The sequence below is a fragment of the Centropristis striata genome, chromosome 3, assembly GCF_030273125.1.
Source record: "Centropristis striata isolate RG_2023a ecotype Rhode Island chromosome 3, C.striata_1.0, whole genome shotgun sequence".
NCBI classification, from domain to species: domain Eukaryota; kingdom Metazoa; phylum Chordata; class Actinopteri; order Perciformes; family Serranidae; genus Centropristis; species Centropristis striata.
The window spans coordinates 42,302,413-42,323,372 of record NC_081519.1 but is presented as its reverse complement, the minus strand read 5'-3'; the positions used below and the strand labels follow the sequence as shown (position 1 = coordinate 42,323,372).

Here is a 20,960-nt window from a genome sequence, read left to right as displayed (position 1 = left end):
GGCAACACTACTCACCAGGGTCAGTGCTGCGCAGGCTGCGCCGCATGTGGAGACGTTTTCCGTCACATTTTGAGAAAAGTGCTGCTGCTGCGCCATGTGTTGAAAATACTACAAAGTGTCAACTAGCGTGCTGTAAGAAATGTAGTTGAATGCAAATGTAAAAGGTTACAAGTGACCTATAGATTGTACATTAACGTAAAGAAGCCGTAAAGATGCAGCGAGCGCAGCTGATGGCTACACACACTGAAACCAAAAGCGTTATGATGTAAATGGTGTGTTTGTTCAGATAAATCATGTGGAGAAGATCTCTGATGCTCAGATGCTTTGGCTGCAGAAGTGTTGGACCGAAGGTAACCAACCAGTCATTTTTGTGTTGTTTTTCAGGGAGTCAGATCAGTAAAATGCTAATCAGCAGACTGTTAGAAATGTAACTTTAACCCTCTGAACCCCAAGCTATTTCAGGGTGTTTGTTTTTTTTGCTCTTTTTTACATTTTATTTCATTTCACTGCAACATGTAAGTTCTGCAGATCTATGGAATCAGCACAATCACGTCTTTTATGAAGTATAACGCAGTTATAATGACATATATAATGAAAAAGAAAAACACAAGTTGATTTTCTCATTCTTTTTTTAAATTGGAATAAACTAGAATTCATATATACAACACTTTTCCAAGTGTCAAGTGTATAAAGTGTATAAATAAGGTCTCAACACATTTTGTGACCTCTCCTGACCTCTCCTCTCTCCTCTGTGTAAACAGCCTGCCATTCTGTACAATTTCCACTGAATATTTGTCAAGTGACTGTTCGACTCAGCAGAATCAATCATGGCGTCACAGTGTTGCTGAGGAAAATGCCAAATGTTTATTTTTTTGGTGACTTTTTAAACAAGACGTGGTATAATGTGATTTTGACAGAAATATCACAATTTTAAGCTTTGTTGTGGTTACTTTTTCTAATGGAACGTTTTACAGTGTCTTCCTTTGATAAATTGTTTATTTTGGGTGATCTTTTAAATAAAACATAGGTTTCTATCCAGATGGTTAGAAAGGAAAGTAAGATCTCTTTTACAAGGATGCCGTTATTAAGTACATACACTACTGGTCAAAAGTTTTAGAACACCCACATTTTTCCATTTTTTTATTGAAATTCAAGCAGTTCAAGTCAAATGAACAGCTTGAAAGGGTACAAAGGTAAGTGGTGAACTGCCAGAGGTAAATAAAAAAAGGTAAGCTTAACCAAAACTTAAAAAAAAAATAATGTACATTTCAGAATTATACAAGTAGGCCTTTTTTCAGGGAACAAGAAATGGGTTAACAACTTAACTCTATGGAGTCTTGGGCTATTTTGTCAATTTTTTAAATTCTTTTCATGTCTTTGTAAGTCATTTTGTGTCTTTTTGTGTCTTTTTTTAGTCATTTTGTGTCTTTAGGTGTCTTTTTGGTCATTTTCTGTTCAACATAAAATGTGATTTTGAATCTTTTTTTTACTTTCAAAACACTATCATGCTCAATAAAGAATTTTAAATGTTGCAAATGTGCATTAATTTCAGAGTACACTGAGACATTAAACTGCATCATTTTCAATTAAATTCTGGAAAAGTTGGTGTGTTCTAAAACTTTTGACCAGTAGTGTATATAACAATAAAAACAAGCAAAAGTAAAAACCCTGATTCCCAAAAAATTGGGACATTATCTTAAAATGTAAATAAAACAGAATGTGATCAGTTGCTAGACATTTGTGACATATATTTTATTGTAAACTGTACAATATATTTAAGCTCTTAAAGCAGATAGAGGTTGGGTTAGGGTAGACCAAAACCTTTTGAGGCACTCTTTTTTTTTTTTGTATTTACATTTTACACAGAGTTCCAACTTCTCTAGAATCAAGTTTTAGTATACAGTAAACAGACCAAGGACGTCAACAAACTCACATAACATCAGAGCACAGATAACTTGATCTTCCACTCTGCAGAGGAATTGCTGCAAGCCGTTGAATTGCGGTTGAGACATGATTTGATTTTACGTCAGTCATTGGTATCTGAGGTTGGATCTGAAGTTTTCAACTTTGACTCGTCACTGAGGTGGTGATAAGTGTTTCCCCAAGGCGGATTCATAATAGTACATCAATAAGTGACTGTTCAACCTCAGCTGAAACACACACTATCTCTAGATTTGTGGTTATTTAGAACAGCTATTCTCAACCTCGGGGTCGGGACCCCAATTGGGTTCGCGAGATGATTTCTGGGGGTCGCTAAATAATTTTGGAAGTCAGCTCTGTCTCCACTGTGTCAAAGTGTTCATGTGTCAATGTGTTTTAGTCTCTTTTTTGGTCACTTAATGTCTTTTTTGGTTCATTTTGTGTCTTTTTAGGTCATTTTGTGTCTTTTTTTTCATCATTTTGTGGTCAATTTGTGTCTTTTTTGGTCATTTTGTTTCCTTTTTTTAGTCATTTTGTGTCTTTTTTTAGTCAATTTGTGTCTTTTTTTGGTCATTTTGTGTCTTTTTTTGTTCATTTTGTGTCTTTTCTGGTCATTTTGTGTCTTTTTTGGTAATTTTGTGTCTTTTCTGGTCATTTTGTGTCTTTTTTTTGTTCATTTTGTGTCTTTTCTGGTCATTTTGTGTCTTTTTTTGGTTCATTTTGTGTCTTTTCTGGTCATTTTGTGTCTTTTTTGGTAATTTTGTGTCTTTTTTGCTCAATTTGTGTCTTTTTTTTGGTCATTTTGTTTCCTTTTTTTAGTCACTTTGTGTCTTTTTTTAGTCATTTTGTGTCTTTTTTTGGTCATTTTGTGTCTTTTTTGGTCATTTTGTGGTCAATTTGTGGGGTTTTTTGGTCAATTTGTTTACTTTTTTTGGTAATTTTGTTTCTTTTTTGGGTGATCTGAACTGTGCGTGTGAGATTCTGTTCAGTGAGCGGGGGTCACGGACAACATGCATGTTAAATTGGGGGTCGCGACTCAAAAAGGTTGAGAACTACTGATTTAGAAACTCTATTTAATCTTCCAGGGACTCTTGGGCTCCTCTGCAGTGCGAGCCTGCAGCGCTCCAGCTGTACCTGCAGCCAGGATCACAGCACTTCAGGCGGTGGATTTATGGAAGGAACACTTTGTGGAGAGAGGCGTGACAGAGCCGGATCACTCTGCTCAATACATCATCGCTTATCTGCTTGGAGCAAAAACTGTGAGTGGAAATGTGCTGTCATTCTACACGGCTAGAAAATAATGTCTAAGTTGAATGATGGAGCCTCCTTGTCAATTCCGTCTGTTAGCAAATAATATGTAGTGACCCGATTGCTACTCAAAAAAGATGCCACTATTATGATGAGATCCCGTTTATAGTAATTTACGCGCACAAATGAAATGTCCAGTTTCCGTATATCCATTAACTCAGTTTATTATAATGTTTCCAAACAAATATGCTTATTTCTTAAACAAATAAACTTATTTTTCCAACTTATACATCACATTTCTGCGGTCAAAAAACTGTGTGCCTCTCAGGCATCTCACAACAATCAGTCATACACCAGTGCTTTATATTAACTCATGATCTCAGAATCAACAAACAAACAATCAAAGCAAAATGGCTCTTACATAATAGATAAAATCTCAGAAAGCTGGTGTGGTAAAATGCTCTACCAACAGGGTAAATAACCAAGAACTACGTTTTTATGAGCTGATAAACCAAAATACTGAACTTTTAAGAGAACCAAAGTGGATACAGACGAACACAGACGTGGAAAACTGTACGATCCTGAACTCAGTTTGTGCATTTAGTCATTAAATCACATATTCAAAGTCAGTTTTAAGGCTAACTTAATTTCTGTAAGTTAAGATAAAGCATTTGACACTAGAGCCCGACCGATATGGGATTTTTGAGACTGATGCTGATACTGATTTAAGAGGGGGAAGAAATAATCAATAAACAATGTGGTGGCTTATTAAATCATATTTAACATTATTATGCATTATACAAACAATGTATTACATTGTCAGCCAATTCTATATGTGATAACTGAGAAAAACTAAATAAATAGGAATAAAATAATAGCTAAATCAACTTAATTACTGTTCAGTTTCAGTCAGTTGCTGACTATTTTTTTTTAAATCACGCCAAGGTAAAAATTTCGCATGGTGCTCTGTCTCTACATCAGCATCTCTCATAATCCTGTTCTTACATGTGGTTTCTTTATTTAGATAGAAAGTCTTGAGAAGGAGAAGTTGGCAGAGTTTCTCAGCCCAGAAAAAACAGAGCAGATGTGGAAGCTTTGCTCTAGACGCCTCTCCAGGTATGAAGTTATTAAAAACATTGTAATGTGAAGGTTCGATGTGTGCTGGTTGGATCACTTTATAAGGAGAGACAGCAAGATGGAGACAGATAACTTTCTTAAACAGCCAAACAGTCACCAAACTTCATAACAACTTCACTTCCTGGTTTCTCACATCCCACCAGACTGAATTAACCAATCAGAAGCCAGTCCTAAACTGTCTTAAAGAGGCAGCTGCAAACATTCAACATGTAAATATGTAAATAATAAATGTGCAACATAAATACACAAACAGCCAAAATTATTATACAACATAAGATAGACACAATACAACCACAAACAACCACAGTATAATAGATCAGACATAACAAACCACAACAAACACCACAAGACATGCATACATACACATACACTCATATACAAAATCAAATTACAAACACAAATGGGGGAGGGGTGGTACTCTACCATTGCAATTAGTTGTTCTTTTCAAAATCATGTTCATTTCATAATCTTTTTCAAGTTAATTTACATGGAAACAAGGTGACAATGTGACAGTGGGCTCTTACAGGGCTGCAGAGCAAGGGTCCTTCCTCATCTCACATTTGGAATTCTGCGATAATTCCCATAACTTGTTCCCAATTTATTCCAAAATTATCATTATTCATCAAATCGGTCATTCGCTCCATTCCAAGGAGATCAAAAAATTCAAGTAACCATGATTATTTTGAAAAACAATTTGTAAGTAAATTAACTCAAATATAAATTATATTAACTTCTGAACCTTCTTAACCTTACAACATCTTCACTTGTTGTGTTTCTCACTGAGAATCCTCCTAAATGTCTGTTTGGTGCAGGATGCCTGTGCAGTATGTGATTGAGGAGTGGGACTTCAGAGATCTGACCCTGAAGATGAGACCTCCTGTCTTCATACCAAGACCTGAAACTGAGGTTTGACGGGAGAAAAACGTGCCACACTCATACAACGTACAGTGAAATCCCAACAATCAATCCCACAATAACCGGCAGAGTGTTTTTTCTGTGTGTGTTGGTGCAGGAGTTGGTTGAACTCGTGCTCACTGATCTCGAGGTCGGGACTGGAGTCGCTGCAGACGCCCAGCACACATTGTTGGAAGTTGGATGTGGCTCTGGTGCCATTTCCCTCAGTCTGCTGAAGAGTCTGCCTCAGGTGGGTTTGAGTTTATTTTGCCTCTAGGAACAGCAACGTTGTCCCTCAGTGCATCACGTTAGTAACTATTGAAAGGACGACCATGGGATTTCATTCATTCATGGTCAGAGGATAAAACCTGCTGACATACAGCTGCATCTCAATACATTAGAATATGATGGAAAAGTCCATTTCCAGTAGTTCAGGTCAAATAGCCCCAACCAAGTATTGAGTCATATAGATGGACATACTTTTCAGAGGCCAACATTTCCTTATTAACCCTTTATAGGGCACTCCTGGAAATTGAAAATGTCAACCCTGAAGTGTTATTGGAGGATATTACAAGACTTTTTGCAAAATTTTTCATTTTTATATTGCAAATCAAGGTCAATTGAGTCATTATTATTATTATATTTATTATAGTCTCTTTCCCACAGCCAGTAGTTCTCAACCTTTTTGAGTCGCGACCTCCAAATTTAACATGCATGTTGTCCGTGACCCCCACTCACTGAGAACAGTCTCACACGCACAGTTCAGATCACCCAAAAAAGAAACAAAATGACCAAAAAAAGGAAACAAAATGACCAAAAAGACACGAATGGACCACAAAATGATAAAAAAAAGACACAAATTGAGCAAAAAAGACACAAAATGACCAAAGAAAAGACACAAATTGACCAAAAAAGACACAAAATGACCCAAAAAAGAAACAAAATTACAAAAAAAGACACAAAATGACCAAAAAAGACACAAAATGAGCCAAAAAAGAAACAAAATTACCAAAAAAAAGACACAAAATGACTAAAAAAAAGACACAAAATGTCCAAAAAAAGAAACAAAATGATCAAAAACGACACAAATTGACCACAAAATGATCAAAAAAAGACACAAAATGACCTAAAAAGACACCAAATGACCAAAAAAGACTTTTTCACTGTTATTTCACTGTACTTTTGGAGCAACCTGGCAAAAGAATTTCCTTCAGGATTATTAAAGTTTGGTCTGATCTTATGTTATTCTTAATAGAATAATCAGTAGGTTCACTCTTAATGACACAAAAAAAATGATGAGTTGCTGCTGTCGCACAGAAATGACTTAAAGTCAAAGGGCTTTGTAGCAGAATACGCTGTTATATCAGGAAACACAGCACATATTGTCAGCTCTCTGTCGACCCAAACACTTTCTACTATCCCGGTGGCCAGATCCAAACAGTCAACAGCCCTTTTAATTGCCGCGTTTGTTTCTCTTTCACCAGTTTCGAGCTGTCGCTGTGGATCAAAGCCAGGATGCTGTAGATTTAACAAGAGAGAACGCATTCAGGTGATTGTACTGAAGCACATGGAAGTTTGTCTTATTGATGCACAGTATTTTTTTTTTAAATTGGGGCGCAGAGAATACTGCATTGTGTCTGATGATGGACTTCTCTCTGCAGGTTGGGGCTGCAGGACAGATTACAGGTTCATCGTTTAGATGTAATGAAGGGTAAGTGAGTCAGTGTTTTGCTGTTATTAAAGAATGTTCCTAAATACACTGCTGATAAAAGCAATTTGTGTGGAAAAGCAATCATCCAGTGAATTAATATGATAATTATGGTCAAAAGAAAGAACTGGAACACATAAATAGATACATGGCCTAAAACAAATTTAAATATCATCAAGAGGAGGAAGATATTGAGCCAACTAAAAAACGTACAATGTTCGATTGCTCTACTACAAGAAACACATTTGGTGGATGAATATAAAAAACTAAAAAGAGAATGGGTAAATCAAGTATTTCATGCTCCATAAGCCAGGAAAGGGGTGTGGCCATATTAATTCATAAGTGCAGGTCCATTTACCAAAAGATAATATGGGAAGATATGTAATGGTTGTTGGCTCTATATATCAGTACTCACTGCAAAAAAAGGAAAGTTGGGTGAACTCAAAATTTCAAGGCAACAAACTTCAATAAAATTTTAAGTTGGACAATTAAACTAAATATTTTAAGTTTTGTTTTTGAGTTTGCTCAACTCTGAATTCATATTTTTGTCAACTCAACTGTAAGGTGTACTAACTTTACATTGTAGACTAATAACTTTTAATCCTTACTTCTGCTAACTTCTGCAATGTGCTGAATTGGCACGATTGTAACGCCGCTATGAAATGTCAGCTAATGTTGTGACCACAATTTTGAGTTAGCATTGATACGCTAATGGCTACTCTTGTAGCTGTAACAAGCAGCGCCGCTAGCATCAGTTAGCTGCTAGCATCCGTTAGCCGCTAGCATCAGTTAGCCGCTAGCTTTCGCTAATGACCGAAATTTCACCGCTTTCCGCATTTCCCAACAAAGAAATAAGAGTTATCAGAACTATTGTCCCTTGTTGTGAACCCCAACTTAAAGATATAAGTAACAACAACTCACCAACTTGTTTTTGAGCAGACAACTGGCTTCCTTTGTTGTGCTAACTTACATTATTGTCCTAAATGTCAATAATTTATATTTCCAAGTTTTACCAACTTAAATCACTGTTTTAGGCCAAAATATACAAGTTGGCTTTTTTGCAGTGCTCAACATTTATGCCCCGAATGAGGAAAATGAAAAAATATTTTAAAATATAGCTAATGTTATGGTATTGATGGTATTAATGGACTTCAACATAATGGTAAATTAGACAGGCTACCACCAGAACAAGGGCTGACTTCAAGAAAATCCAGAGTATTGAATGATGTTATTAAAGAGTTAGGTCTTTAGGATTTTACATTTTATTCAAAAGCAATTTGTGTTTCTTTCAGATGCAGAAACTGTGTTGAGCCTCTGTAACCACGTCTCAGCTTTGGTCAGTAACCCTCCGTACCTGTACTCAGAGGATATGACCACGTTGGAACCTGAAATATTTCGGTGACTAAAACACTTAATTTAACCTCCCCATGGCTAGATTTCATAAGCAGTATAAAACTTAATAAGTGGTTGTAATGCATTATAATAGATTTTTGAAAGTGTGTATTAATGGATTGCCAATAATACAACTCTTCCGAAGAAGTGTCCACTAATCATGTATTAAAATATAAAATCCAAATAATGCACACATATGACCCAATCACATACACTACCCCTCAAAAGTTTTGGGTCACTTAAAATGTTCTTGTTTTTTAAAGAAAAGCTCTAGTTTTTTTTCAAATTTAAAAACAAAAACAAAACAGACATACAGTCCAGACATTGTTACTGTGGTAAATGACTATTAAAGCTGGAAACAGCTTTTTTTTTTAATGAAATATCTTGTATATCTTATATTGTCAGCAACCATCACTTGTGTGTTCCAGCAGCACATTGTGTTAATCCACATTTATAGTGTTGAAAGGCTAATCATTAAAACACCTGTGCATTAGCCGTAGCAATAAACCGGTACCTCATCTCAGCCCCCTTTTTTTGTTTTATTTGTCTGGTTCTGTGTTGGGTTTGGTTGGCATTAATTGAATTATGTTTAATTATTTATTCACTGTATGTTCAAAGAAAGAAACATTGCCATAAAAAAAAAAATATGCAAGGGAAGTTGGTTGCATCCTCACCAAAATCTACCCGAGTCCAGTCATAATGTGCAATAATCCATTCATTAACTGATGGTACACTGAGTTAACCTTCCTCTTATCTTGCGGGTCAAATTGACCCATTTGTCAGTTTAAAAATCCAACCCCAAAAAATAGTTTAAAGTATTTTTTCATAAAAAAATTAAAATGTAAAATAAAAGTAAAAAAAAAAAATCAATGTCATGTAAAACCATTGTAATTTATATGTACGTCTTTCCAATATACATATTCATGGAAAAAAAGTGAATTACCCTCATTGAACCATGATCTTTGATGGTAAAGAAGACCATTGCACTAAATATCGATTGAACTCAAAATTACTTTATTAATCCCCGAGGGGAAATCCAGTTCGGGAAATGGTTAGTAATGGAGTTATTAATGGTTAATAATGGAGTTATTAATTAAATATAAACAATGTTTATTGGGATTTTTTTGTTTCTGACACTTTTGGATAATTAAACATGCCCCGGGTTATTGCTGTTCCTGGAAAAAAATGAATATAACAGGAGGGTTACATGCAAAAGAATAAAGTCATTCTAATGATTTTTACATTTCTTTAATTTAACGCTTATTTCAGGTGACTAGAACCGCAAAAATGTGCATCAGTGCATTCGGTTAGAAGGATTTTTTTATTTTTATTTTTAAATATGTGACATCAGAGATCTGTTTAATTGACCCATGGATTACTGTGTCCAGGTTTGAAGACCACGCTGCGTTAGATGGAGGTAAAGACGGCCTAAAAGTGATCAAACAGATTTTGACTCTGGCTCCACAGATCCTATCGAATCATGGGTAAGGAACCCCACTGCCCGACACACACACACACACAACCCACCTGGGTTTAATTCCTAGCGGCGGCGACGGCTTGTCACAAGAACAGCATGTTCGGAAAAACACACGTATCATGTTGCCTCTTTTAATGAGTTAAGCTTTTTTAAAAGACTTCCAGTGAATGCAGTTCCAGACATGCTCCACCACTCGCTCTCATCTCAAGGCTGCTTCTTTCCAGTAATTCTGTCCTGTTGATAATTAATTTTTTAATCCATTTTGTGTTCTCTCACTGCTGAATAACAGCTGTGTTTACTTGGAGGTGGACCCCCGACACCCCCCGCTCATTCAGCGGTGGGTGGAGGTGAATGTGGAGGAGATGCATTATGTGGAGACACGGCACGACATCACCGGCAGGTCTGTATCTGCCACCTGGGCATCATTTAATAATCCTATCTTCATGCTAAAGTGATCGTTTCGGCCTGTCACATTATGCTTGATTTCAACTAAAAGGCTGCACTGTTAAAATTGTAACTAAATCAGAAATTTAAGCAGAATTCACCCGTTTTTTATTTAAATTTCTGGTGCAAATTCAGATTTGTTTTTGTTTTCTTAGGCCGCGATTCTGCATCCTTCGTAAAGAGAAGTCAAACAGGGACCACAAGCTGGATCTGGATTGAGAAACTGAGATCCTATTACGCTGGCTTTAGCCCAGGTCGCCACAGACTCAGCTCCCCTACCCCCACTGAGCCGCCCGGACACACACTCACACCCATTTGATCACTCAGAATCCACAATGTGCACAAGCTTCGAATCATTTTTATGGCACTGGTTGCACTTTTAATCTGATTACATTTGTGATCACATCCTGTTCCGCGATAAATAAAATAAAAAATAAGTGTGCGAGATGGCACAAAAGCAGGCTCAAAGCTGAAGGTAATTACTGAGGCTTTTCTTAGAACCCTCCCTCTCTCTCAGAATCTCTCCCTCCTCCCAGGAAGCATTCAGTAGTTCTGTGAATCTGCTGATGAACGGTCCTCCCCTTCGCTCATTCACTTGCTGACTCAGATACAGGCTGTACGCATTGTTGAGCAAAAACACACACACGCGCACACACACACACACACACAATGCGGCCTTTACTTCTTCATGCAGTCTGCGTCCCACACACACTTTCAGGACAAAGGCCACACAGGCTTTGTGTTTCAAAGGTGATTTGAAGCCGAAAATATTTCATAACAAGTGTCACAAGAGCAAGTCGTCATGTGGTGGTTAAAAATAATGACCATGATGAGAGTTATTTCTCCTTTCCTTGGTGAGTAATACTGGCATTTTTAGGAGAAAATGATTGAGAGAAAAGCAAGTAAAAGAGTCCAGTTGTTTTTTTTTTTTAATAGAAAAATGTACACATGTAAAAGGTAGAAAAAAGGTTTTACTGAGAAAAATAAAATGGCGTAGAAGATGTCTCAATGGAATCAGTGTACTTCTTTAGGAACAGTATGTACATCCAGAACTGATAAAACAGATATGGACAATTTCCACATCCATCATTTAAAATAAGTGATTACAGTACTGAGGTTCGCTCACACGTCTGCCTCCTCCGGGGCCGACACCACCAAGTCCTCCACAGATTAAGTCTGAAAACCAGGCACGTCAGCATTAACTTAATTTGTACACATTTCGTCAGCAAAAAAGACGACCCTGTGTCCAGTTTAATCATGACTGGCCTCCAGCTGCTGGAGCAGCACCACAGGCACAAAGGGACCTGTTGCAGTTTTTTTCCATTAAGTCATAACGATGGACTTGAGGGACCCCTCATACTTTGAAGGGGTAGTCCTGTATGTAGCGCAGCAGAGGCCTCGGGAGTGGTAGCTGGTCGGTGCGGTCCGAGTGTCTGTTGATGACGAGGCGTGTGAGGTGCTGCAAGGAGGGGAGGCCCTGGGGCTTGTACACGGCCCGCTTCAGTTTTAGCACCACCGATGTGTCCTGAATTGTCTGTTGAGAGGGTTTTGTAGGAGCCTCCTCCACCACCTTCCCCTCCTCCGCTTTCCTCTCTGGTCCCATGTAGTGCTGCACCAGGCTGGGCACGCTGGGGAAGGACGACAGGCTGGGCCGGGCCGGGGAGCTGGAGTCCAGCAGAAACTGGGCGCCGCTGTACTGGATCCGGATGCTGGTGGGCCCGCGTGCAGTCCTGACCGAGAGGGTCAGCATGTACAGAGGGTGGCTGCTGTCTCGCACCAGAAAAGCTCCTTCAGACGCCTCTTGAAGAGCAGCGTGGGCCTGAGCTGCAGTCACAGCTCCCCAGTACCATCCTACACACAGATTTCTCAATATTAGTCACAATGAAATGCTGAATTTACAGTTTACAATGAGCAATTAACTGAATCTGAGGACTGGAACTGTTTTTCACACTCTTTATTTGTTGCTGTTTATGTGAAACATACTGCACCTGAATTTTCTAGGTAGCAGAAATTGCTGGCAATCGCCCGCAGGTCCTTTGTGGGGTCCCATAGCGGCGGGGTGCTTTGAAGGCAAGGGGCAGGAGGTACTGTTCCTGCCCGCATGCCCCGCGGGGGTTCAGAAGACGGAGCAGTGGGCAGAGCAGCTCTGGGGCTGGAAATAAGATGGAAAAAAATGTTTTAAAACACACAACAAAAACATTCACAGCAGGCTTTTGTTCTTGCACATTAATGCAGGAAGCCACATAATTGTCTGTAGTTGTATTGCCTAATAAGAAGAGGAACACGTTCACTGCCTCCTTTTAAGTCAAGAACCACAAAATGTGAATATTTAGACTGATTTAATAATGACATTTTTATTTATTTAGGATTTTGTGGCAAATTCTGTTTTGCTTATTACGTCATTGAAGGCATTCCTGGTCAGGACAACCTTAAAAGAACATTTCAACCTCATTCAGGCTTTTCTGGTTGCTTAAGGTGAATTTATAAAAAGTGTACTGAATTATTACTACTATTAGTTTCTGATAAAGATGATTTTCAGTTTTTTTTTAATTAATGTAACAGACCTTTCCACTTGGGATTGGTCCTTACCCTTAGAAAACATGTTTATATAGGCTCATATTCTTATTTAAATACTTTAAATATAACTTAATTACAAGTAAGTGTGCATTACTTTTACAGATACGATAGTTCTGATATGTTGTTAACGCAGACAATAGAAGCAAAAAAACGCAGAAACAAAGAAAAGTCAACTCACCCTGGTACACAAAGAATCATGCTATTTGTTGAATCCTCTGGATTAAGATCCGGTCGGTGTTTGTTCTTCAGAAAATATCCGAAACATAAAGAGACTTTCTCAAGAATCGGGAACAAAAAAACACCTTTCACGGGAAAATGAGCCTTAACATTGGCAAGATATGAAAAGGACAATAAAAGAGCGCCGTGTACCCGGTAAGAGCAAGAGTCTGGTCCTGTAGTTTATGTAAGAACACTGAATATAATAAAAAATATCCAGTTAAAAGATGAAAACAATGAGTTGAAAAGGTAGAAATCTCCGTCAGCAGCGAGTTGGAGTGTGTTGTCGCCAGAATGGGATCCAAATGTGTGAAGGACAGAGTGTAAAGGCTTGGCTTTTAAAAATTACCGTTTCCTAGAAGTCTATTCTGAGAACAGCACCGGCGGCTCTGACGTCACACCGGCCGCACCAACTCCCATCCCGCACCAACCGCCGCCGGTTGTCTCGCGCTGCAACAGGCAGCCGCACCGCTCCGGTGGCGGGCGCGTTTCTACCCAAGAAACGGTTTATGTTTTTATTTTTATTGTTAATAACCGGGAGGACACGGCGCCGCGCGCGGCCCGGGTCGCGGGGCTCGCGCCTCCCCCGGGTTTCACCCGCCGGCTCGTGGCTTCGCTGAACCGGCGCTCGCTCCCAGGAATCGCGCGACAGCTTCTCCCTATCCGCTTTCCAGGAATAATTGCAGGGCTTGACTCCGCCCCGCCGGGCGGCCCTGACAGAGCCTTCTTTCTGGGAATTCACCGCCTCGACATTAAAGATAATAGGAATGCACACAGGCTGTTTCCAGTAATATAGATTTCCCCTCGATGCTGGTGGAAAACACGGCGAGAGCTTTTCTCGGAGGTTTGTCGGAGTAATTACGTTTGAGATAGCAAGTTGTTCTTGTGACAATAAACGGGTTTACCCTAGAAACAGCATTTTGTTTCCCACCTTGTCTTTTGGATTATGCTTGTTTTTGTTAAACGATCTTATTCGAATAGCTTTACATTTACATTTAGCCATTTAGCAGACGCTTTTTATCCAAAGCGACTTACAGAAAGAAAGAGGAACAAACAAGGAATAGTGCAATAAGAGCCTTTAGTGCAGTAATAAGTGCTAGTGACTATTCTGTGTTGTGCTAGGAGATCTTTGTCTGGAATTGTGAAATAGTATTTCTCAGTTTATTTATAAAACAGTGGCTTATCTTATATGTAGCATAGCCTACTTGTGTGTACTGGAACTTTTATTTATTTATTATTTACTGTTTTATCCTGTTGTGAACAAGGCATCTTCAGTTTTATTATATTATTTTGTATGTATTTCAGCTTATTAAATCTCTCCTGACATTTCTTTTTTAGAGAATCTATCCAGGAAATCCACATAAGCCCACATCCTTTACTTTAGGCCATGAAAGGCTGCTGAGTCTAATACTGATGCTTAATTTTCACCACATTTTTCAAGTTAAAAAAAAATTGTCTGAACAAATTCACAAAAACATGTGTAGCAGACTGGAAACAAAGCAACACGTGCAACTATTTTGTATTTTTAATCATATCCAGCAGAGCCTGCTGATCCTAAAAACTAAACTAAATCTCCACTTTTTCCAAGAAATCCTGAAATGTGCTTTTCCCCCCCTTTCTTTCTAAGAAGTCTTGTGGACTTTTATCCATCCCAGCTGGATGCGGTTGAACAAATATGGTTGTTAAGTTCAGGATGAAAAAAAAAAAAAGAACCGCACAATTATTTTTGAGAGGCTTTAATTAGCTTTATTTTATTATTTGTTCAGTAGACAGTCAGTTAACAGTCACATGAAGCACATTACATTGGAAGAACTCAAACACAAAGATACCACATTCCTCATAAAGCTTTTGTTTGATACGTTGGCAGCGTTTTCTTTGTCTCTGGGTGTATGATATGAAAAGGCAGTTTTTCAGAGTGCAGAGACTCTGGGGACAGGGAAGCTTAACCATCTGTGACCTGGTTTGGTAACTGGAGAACGCTGTGCAAGGTAGGCAGGGAATTACCAAGAATTTGAAGATGAAAAGGAACAAACTGTATAAAACATTTGAACTCAGTGTTTTAATCGAGGTCTATTTATGATTACAGAGCATGCAATTTTGTCAAAATCAATGCATTTTTCCCTGATTACTTTTGAGAAAACCATTGTACTCACAGCACAAGGCCAAAAACATCAAATACTAAGAAAGGAAGGCTGTGCACATAGGTCCAAAACCATGGTTATTTGCAGGCATATTTGTGGATATTTCAATGTATTTGGACTAAAGCTGCAACCAATGATTATTTTCACCACATAAGAATCTGATAATAAGTCTTAAAGAGTCTTGTATTGTCGCATCAACCATTTAAAACCCAAAATATTCAGTTTATTATCATCAAAGAAGAAGAAAAACAGGTAATATTCATTTTTTAACATTTATTTTTGTTCCCCCTTCTGTTGTCTTTGGGTCAAATGTTTTAATAAAAAGACATTTGGAAGTCTTTTATCTAATTGCCAAAATACAACATAGATAAATTCCAATAAAAAGTGTAAAACTTGTAGAGATTAGTTGGAATTAAGTTGGCTAAGAAGGTGTAACACAGAACTGAGTGATAGTTTTAACTTTATAAACAATCAAACAACACCAGAAGGACAAAAGGTGTCTGGTCAACACAAAAGATCAAATCAAAATCAAATCAAATCAAAATTACTTTATTCATCCCCGAGGGAAAATTCAGTTAGTCTGGTTGAATCTCTTGAAGTGTGTAGCTAATGATCCGGGTATTTCCAGATAGCCTCAAACATCTTGATGATACAATGGTTGCATTTTCAAAATAATAAATCAGTTGTATCATTTTATTTGTCCATGAACTAATGGAGCAGTTGAGTAATCGTTTCAGTTGTTGTTTGGACTTTGGAAACTACAACTGCAGTTCCCACGTGTACTTGCATGAAAAAGCAGCACCTCGTAAAAAGTCAAGTGAGTTCAGAGCCGTTAATCTCTACTCTGGGATTTGCATCATTGCTATGTTACACTATCCAGTTAGAAGATGCATGCAAAGGCAGTCATGGCAATATATGATTTTTGTTAATTTATGATTAAAAGACAAATGGACTTTATGATGTTTATCCACAGGTTTGTTACTTGTTTGCTCTTTGAATCTTGTGATTTTTCCAGTAAATCCCAGTGAATTAATGTACTTTATTTCATATTGATAATAAGATTACAACATTTCTGTCAAGGAAAAAGGTAAGTGGGCCAGACAGCATGTATTAGGTTCATCAAGTCCTCTTATGGTCTGTTTTCAGGTGCAGCAACACATGTACATATTGTCAGTGGTGGAAAGTACCAAAGTACATTTACTCAAGTACTGTACTTAAGTAAAATTTTGAGGTACTTGTACTTTACTTGAATGTTTTCATTTTTTGTAACTTTTTACTTGTACTGCACTACATTTTCAGGCATATATTGTACTTTTTACTCCACAACATTTAGCTGAAAGCTTTAGTTACTTTACAGGTTGAGATTTAACATAAAATATATGATCAATTTAAAGTCATTAGACTTTAAAAAAAAAAAGACATCTCAGTATATGAAGTACTTAAAATGAGCCCTGTCTTTACAAAATTAAAAAACTGCTTGCATAAATGCGTCAATACAAATAATGTAATAATATATTTGGAATATTAAAAAACAGTTTGAGTGGGTCCATTCTGCACAAAGAGTACTTTCTTTTGATACTTGAAGTACATTTTGATGCTGATACTTTTGTACTTTTACTTCAGTAAGTTTTGCATGCAGAACTTTTACTTGTAGTGGAGTCATTTCACAGTGTGGTATTAATACTTTTACTTAAGTAATGGATCTGAATACTTCTTCCACCTCTGCATGTTGTGTATAAATGTTGAGGTGTGTAACAACTATTGACATGGCTTCACATGGATGTTTTTGTAGATGTTCTTCCAATATGGCCAGTAATCAGTATAACCACTGGACTCTGAAGTGGCAAAGCAGATTCAATACAGATCTTGTAATTCACTTCCAGGATGCTACTTTTGTATTCATTATTAATATATGAACATATCTCCATGTTTTGTATACCCATGGATGGATTAGAGGCCTTGAACAGGTCTTTTATTTTATTTTTTAATTTTTTTTTTACTTATTAGGAGCCACAATATGAAAATAAAACACTAAAACACAATTCTAGACAACAAAGACTCAGAAACATATTTACAAATTAGACAATGTACACACAAATAACATACAAAGAATAATATAAAGGATAACCACAACAACAAAAATTAAAACAACGATACACTAGTACAAAGCCACATGGCGAAAACAGACAGACGACCAAAAAAAACACAAAAAAAACAGGTCTTCACCTGCAAAATGTCACTCAAAGACTCACATCCTGATCAGGAATTAAACAAAAATGACCACAGAACCATAAAAATGACAACAAAGAGACACAAAGCAACCACGTTGAAATGCAAAATGATTCAAAAGAGACACAAAATGTCTACAAATAGACACAAAACAACCAAGAGAGGCAAGCACAGAGATCCATAATGACTATAAAGAGACAAAAGCAGCTCAACAACTATAAAGTGTCTCTTGTTGCTATGCTGAATAGTTGCAGGGCCTTTTGCGTGCCTGTGCAGGGGCCTGTTGACTCATAACCTGCCCTTGCACCATTTTTATTGTTAACAGGAAATCATAAATCTGCCAATCAAACTGCAACTCTGGAACTCTACTGCCTATTAATTAAGATGTCCTACAATACAATGCATATTTCAATTCTTCCTGAAACTGTCTCACCAACTCTGTGCACATATTAAGTCTTTCAGCTTTGCCTGATTTCCACTGTGCACTGGATTGCAGCAGAGTTATGTCTCTCAACACCCCACACCCCACATTATGCATACTGATATCCTGAATACACTCAACTTTTCCTGTGTGGACACGCGACATACTCAGAGCTTCCTCAGACTTGGATTGATCTTAGGACCATAAAGGAAAACTGTTGTTTTCTTCCAGTGTGAAGAAAAAGAAATGGGCGTATCCCAGGCGGATTCTGAGAAAAGCTTTAATTGCCTGGAATCAGCAGCATAAATCCATCCGTTGTTTGTCCGGAGAGAAAGACTCATTCATCAGCAGAGCTTTGTTCACAGGGAACTGCTGATACCATAGAACTTCATTGTCAAATTAACAGATAGTTAGTCAATTTAATTTGCAGATTAACATTGTCATGCAAGGTTAAAAGGTTGCCATGCTGCACAAACAGTTTTATTGCAGCAGCTTCGGTGCAGACTGATAAAAACTGGATGGATGGATGACAATTATTGCAATAATTCATGTCACAAGGACATTACCCTAAAAGCTTTGGTGGTCCCTTACAGCAGTAGTTCTCAACCTTTTTGAGTCGCGACCCCCAATTTAACATGCATGTTGTCCGCGACCCCCGCTCACTGAACACAATCTCACACGCACAGTTCAGATCACCATCATCAAATGACTAAAAAAAGACGCAGTGATCAAAAAAAGACACAAAGTGACAAAAAAAGACACAAAATGACCAAGAAAGACACAAAATTAACAAAAAAAGACACAAATGACCAAAAAAGACACAAAATTAACAGAAAATGACAAAAAAATGACCAAAAAAGGCACAAATTGACCACAAAATGATTTAAAAAAGGCACAAAATGACCAAAAAAAGACACAAAATGACCAAAAAAGGCACAAATTGACCACAAAATGATTAAAAAAGGCACAAAATGACCAAAAAAAGACAAAAAATTACCAAAAAAGGCACAATTTGACCACAAAATAACAAAAAAGACACAAAATGACTAAAAAAGACAAATTGACCACAAAATAACATAAAAGACACAAAATGACTAAAAAAGACACAAATTGACCACAAAATGATAAAAAAAGACACAAAATGACTATAAAAAGACACAAAATGACTAATAAAGACACAAATTGACCACAAAATGATAAAAAAAGACACAAAATCACTATAAAAAGACACAAAATCACTATAAAAAGACACAAAATTATTAAAAAAAGACACAAAATGACAAAAAAAGACACAAATTGACCACAAAATGATAAAAAAAAGACACAAAATGATAAAAAAAAGACACAAAATGACTCTAAAAAGACACAAAATGACTAAACAAAGACACAAAATGACCAAAAAAGACACAAAATTACCAAAAAGACTAAAACACATGAACACTTTTACACAGTGGAGACAGAGCTGACTTCCAAAATGATTTGGCGACCCCCAGAAATCATCTCGCGACCCCAACTGGGGTCCCAACCCCAAGGTTGAGAACAGCTGCCTTACATGAATGAAGTCCCAACCAGCATGTACTGTGTACTGAGTGCTAATCAGCAAATGTTAGCATGCTAATATGTGGCACTAACGTTGTTAACCTTAACCTCATAGGCCCCTGCTTGTTACGGGTGGGGGGTAGAAGTTAATTGTTTAAGCCAAAGCTTATAACATAAATATTGTAAGGCAAAAAAAAAAAAAAATGCATGTATGATGCTTAATTTGGAGGGTAGTTTCTCAAAATGTACGGATTGTGTTTGTTTAGCATGTGGCTAAAACACAACCTATCAGTTCCAACAGACAAAAAGGTTATTGGTGAAATTGTAATTACCAGCTGACGGGCAGGTTAAAAGGTTAATAGGATGAATATTATACGGGATAAAGATCAGAATGTTCACATTGTGATCGCATTAGCATGCTGACGTTAGCAATTATACATTGTCAACTGGCAGCCTAATTCAGAAAATGTGAGGAGGAAAAAAAAATTGTTCCGGTATTTGGCATATTTACAATGACCTCTCTGAAATAACAGTTTTTAACCATCACTTCTTAGTGAATTGTCTCCTTGGTGGAAGTCAGGTTAGTTAAGTACAGTCATGAAAATTATTATTAGACCATTGTTTTCTTCAATTTCTTGTTTATTTTAATGCCTGGTACAACTAAAGGTACATTTGTTTTGACAAATATAACGATAACAACAAAAATAGCACATAAGAGTTTAATTTAAGAGCTGATAACTAGACATTTAACATGGTTTTCTTGATAATGGTTTTGGTTATTATCAAGAAAACCATGGGAAATGGCTAGATATCAGCTCCCTTGTTATCATTATATTTGTCCAAACAAATGTACCTTTAGTTGTAGCATTAGCATTAAAAAGAACAAGAAATTGAAGAAAACAAGGGTCTAATCATTTTTCATCAGGCACAAATTGACCACAAAATGATTCAAAAAAGGCACAAAATGACCAAAAAAAAGACACAAAATGACCAAAAAAGGCACAAATTGACCACAAAATAACAAAAAAGACACAAAATGACTAAAAAAGACACAAATTGACCACAAAGTGATAAAAAAGACACAAAATGACTATAAAAAGACACAAAATGACTAAAAAAAGACACAGAATGACTATAAAAAGACACAAAATGACAAAAAAAGACACAAAATGACAAAAAATGACAAAAAAAAGACACAAATTGACCAAAAAAAGGAAACAAAATGACAAAAAAAAAAGGAAACAAAATGACCAAAAAAGACACAAAATTACCAAAAAGAAAAAAATTACCACGACTGTATCTAGTTATCATTCTGGATTTCCCATGTTTTTTTTAGAAGTCTGTTGCAAAATAGCACAAATGTAATAAAAATGTGGAAAATACAAATCAATGATATGCTAAGGACATTATATTTTCTTCATTTGAAAAGTTCTTAGAAAAAGTCTGGCCCTTGGACAAGACACAGAGCGGCTGGCAGGGCTGCAGACTATGAGACCATAAATTAAACTCATTAGCTTCAGAAGTTTGGATTTTTTCCCCCAGTCAACTAAGAACCATATGACTTCATTAGTTTAACTAACAAGCAGCCTCTGTGCATGCATGTCATTAGTCTGCCTT

The 20,960-nt window shown here is 37.0% G+C and overlaps 2 protein-coding genes across 2 annotated transcripts; one reads left to right on the top strand and one right to left on the bottom strand.

Moving 5' to 3' along the window:
• Window positions 1-118: 118 nt before the first annotated feature.
• Window positions 119-11,145, top strand: hemk1 (HemK methyltransferase family member 1). Its single transcript, XM_059328800.1, has 11 exons — window positions 119-350; window positions 3,006-3,179; window positions 4,193-4,284; window positions 5,118-5,211; window positions 5,318-5,449; window positions 6,684-6,748; window positions 6,861-6,910; window positions 8,200-8,305; window positions 9,688-9,783; window positions 10,066-10,176; window positions 10,376-11,145. Exons 1-11 carry the CDS (start codon window positions 294-296, stop codon window positions 10,437-10,439), a joined length of 1,041 nt encoding a protein of 346 aa, XP_059184783.1. The 5' UTR covers window positions 119-293; the 3' UTR covers window positions 10,440-11,145.
• Window positions 11,146-11,349: 204 nt separating this feature from the next.
• On the bottom strand, window positions 11,350-14,698 carry cish (cytokine inducible SH2-containing protein). Its single transcript, XM_059328807.1, has 3 exons — window positions 12,976-14,698; window positions 12,209-12,372; window positions 11,350-12,071 (listed from the first exon to the last, which is right to left on the bottom strand). The coding sequence occupies exons 1-3, from the start codon at window positions 12,993-12,995 to the stop codon at window positions 11,575-11,577; spliced, it is 681 nt and encodes a 226-aa protein (XP_059184790.1). The 5' UTR covers window positions 12,996-14,698; the 3' UTR covers window positions 11,350-11,574.
• Between the last annotated feature and the right edge of the window lie 6,262 nt (window positions 14,699-20,960).

Bases quoted from the DNA above. Each gene is read 5' to 3' on its own strand.
- hemk1 (XM_059328800.1), top strand. From the start codon at position 294: ATGTGGAGAAGATCTCTGATGCTCAGATGCTTTGGCTGCAGAAGTGTT. The intron at 4,285-5,117 runs GTATGAAGTTAT...TGTTTGGTGCAG, and splicing joins TGCTCTAGACGCCTCTCCAG to GATGCCTGTGCAGTATGTGA. The intron at 10,177-10,375 runs GTCTGTATCTGC...TTGTTTTCTTAG, and splicing joins CGGCACGACATCACCGGCAG to GCCGCGATTCTGCATCCTTC.
- cish (XM_059328807.1), bottom strand. From the start codon at position 12,995: ATGATTCTTTGTGTACCAGG. The intron at 12,373-12,975 runs GTGAGTTGACTT...TCTTATTTCCAG, and splicing joins ATGATTCTTTGTGTACCAGG to CCCCAGAGCTGCTCTGCCCA. The intron at 12,072-12,208 runs GTGCAGTATGTT...ATCTGTGTGTAG, and splicing joins CTGCTACCTAGAAAATTCAG to GATGGTACTGGGGAGCTGTG.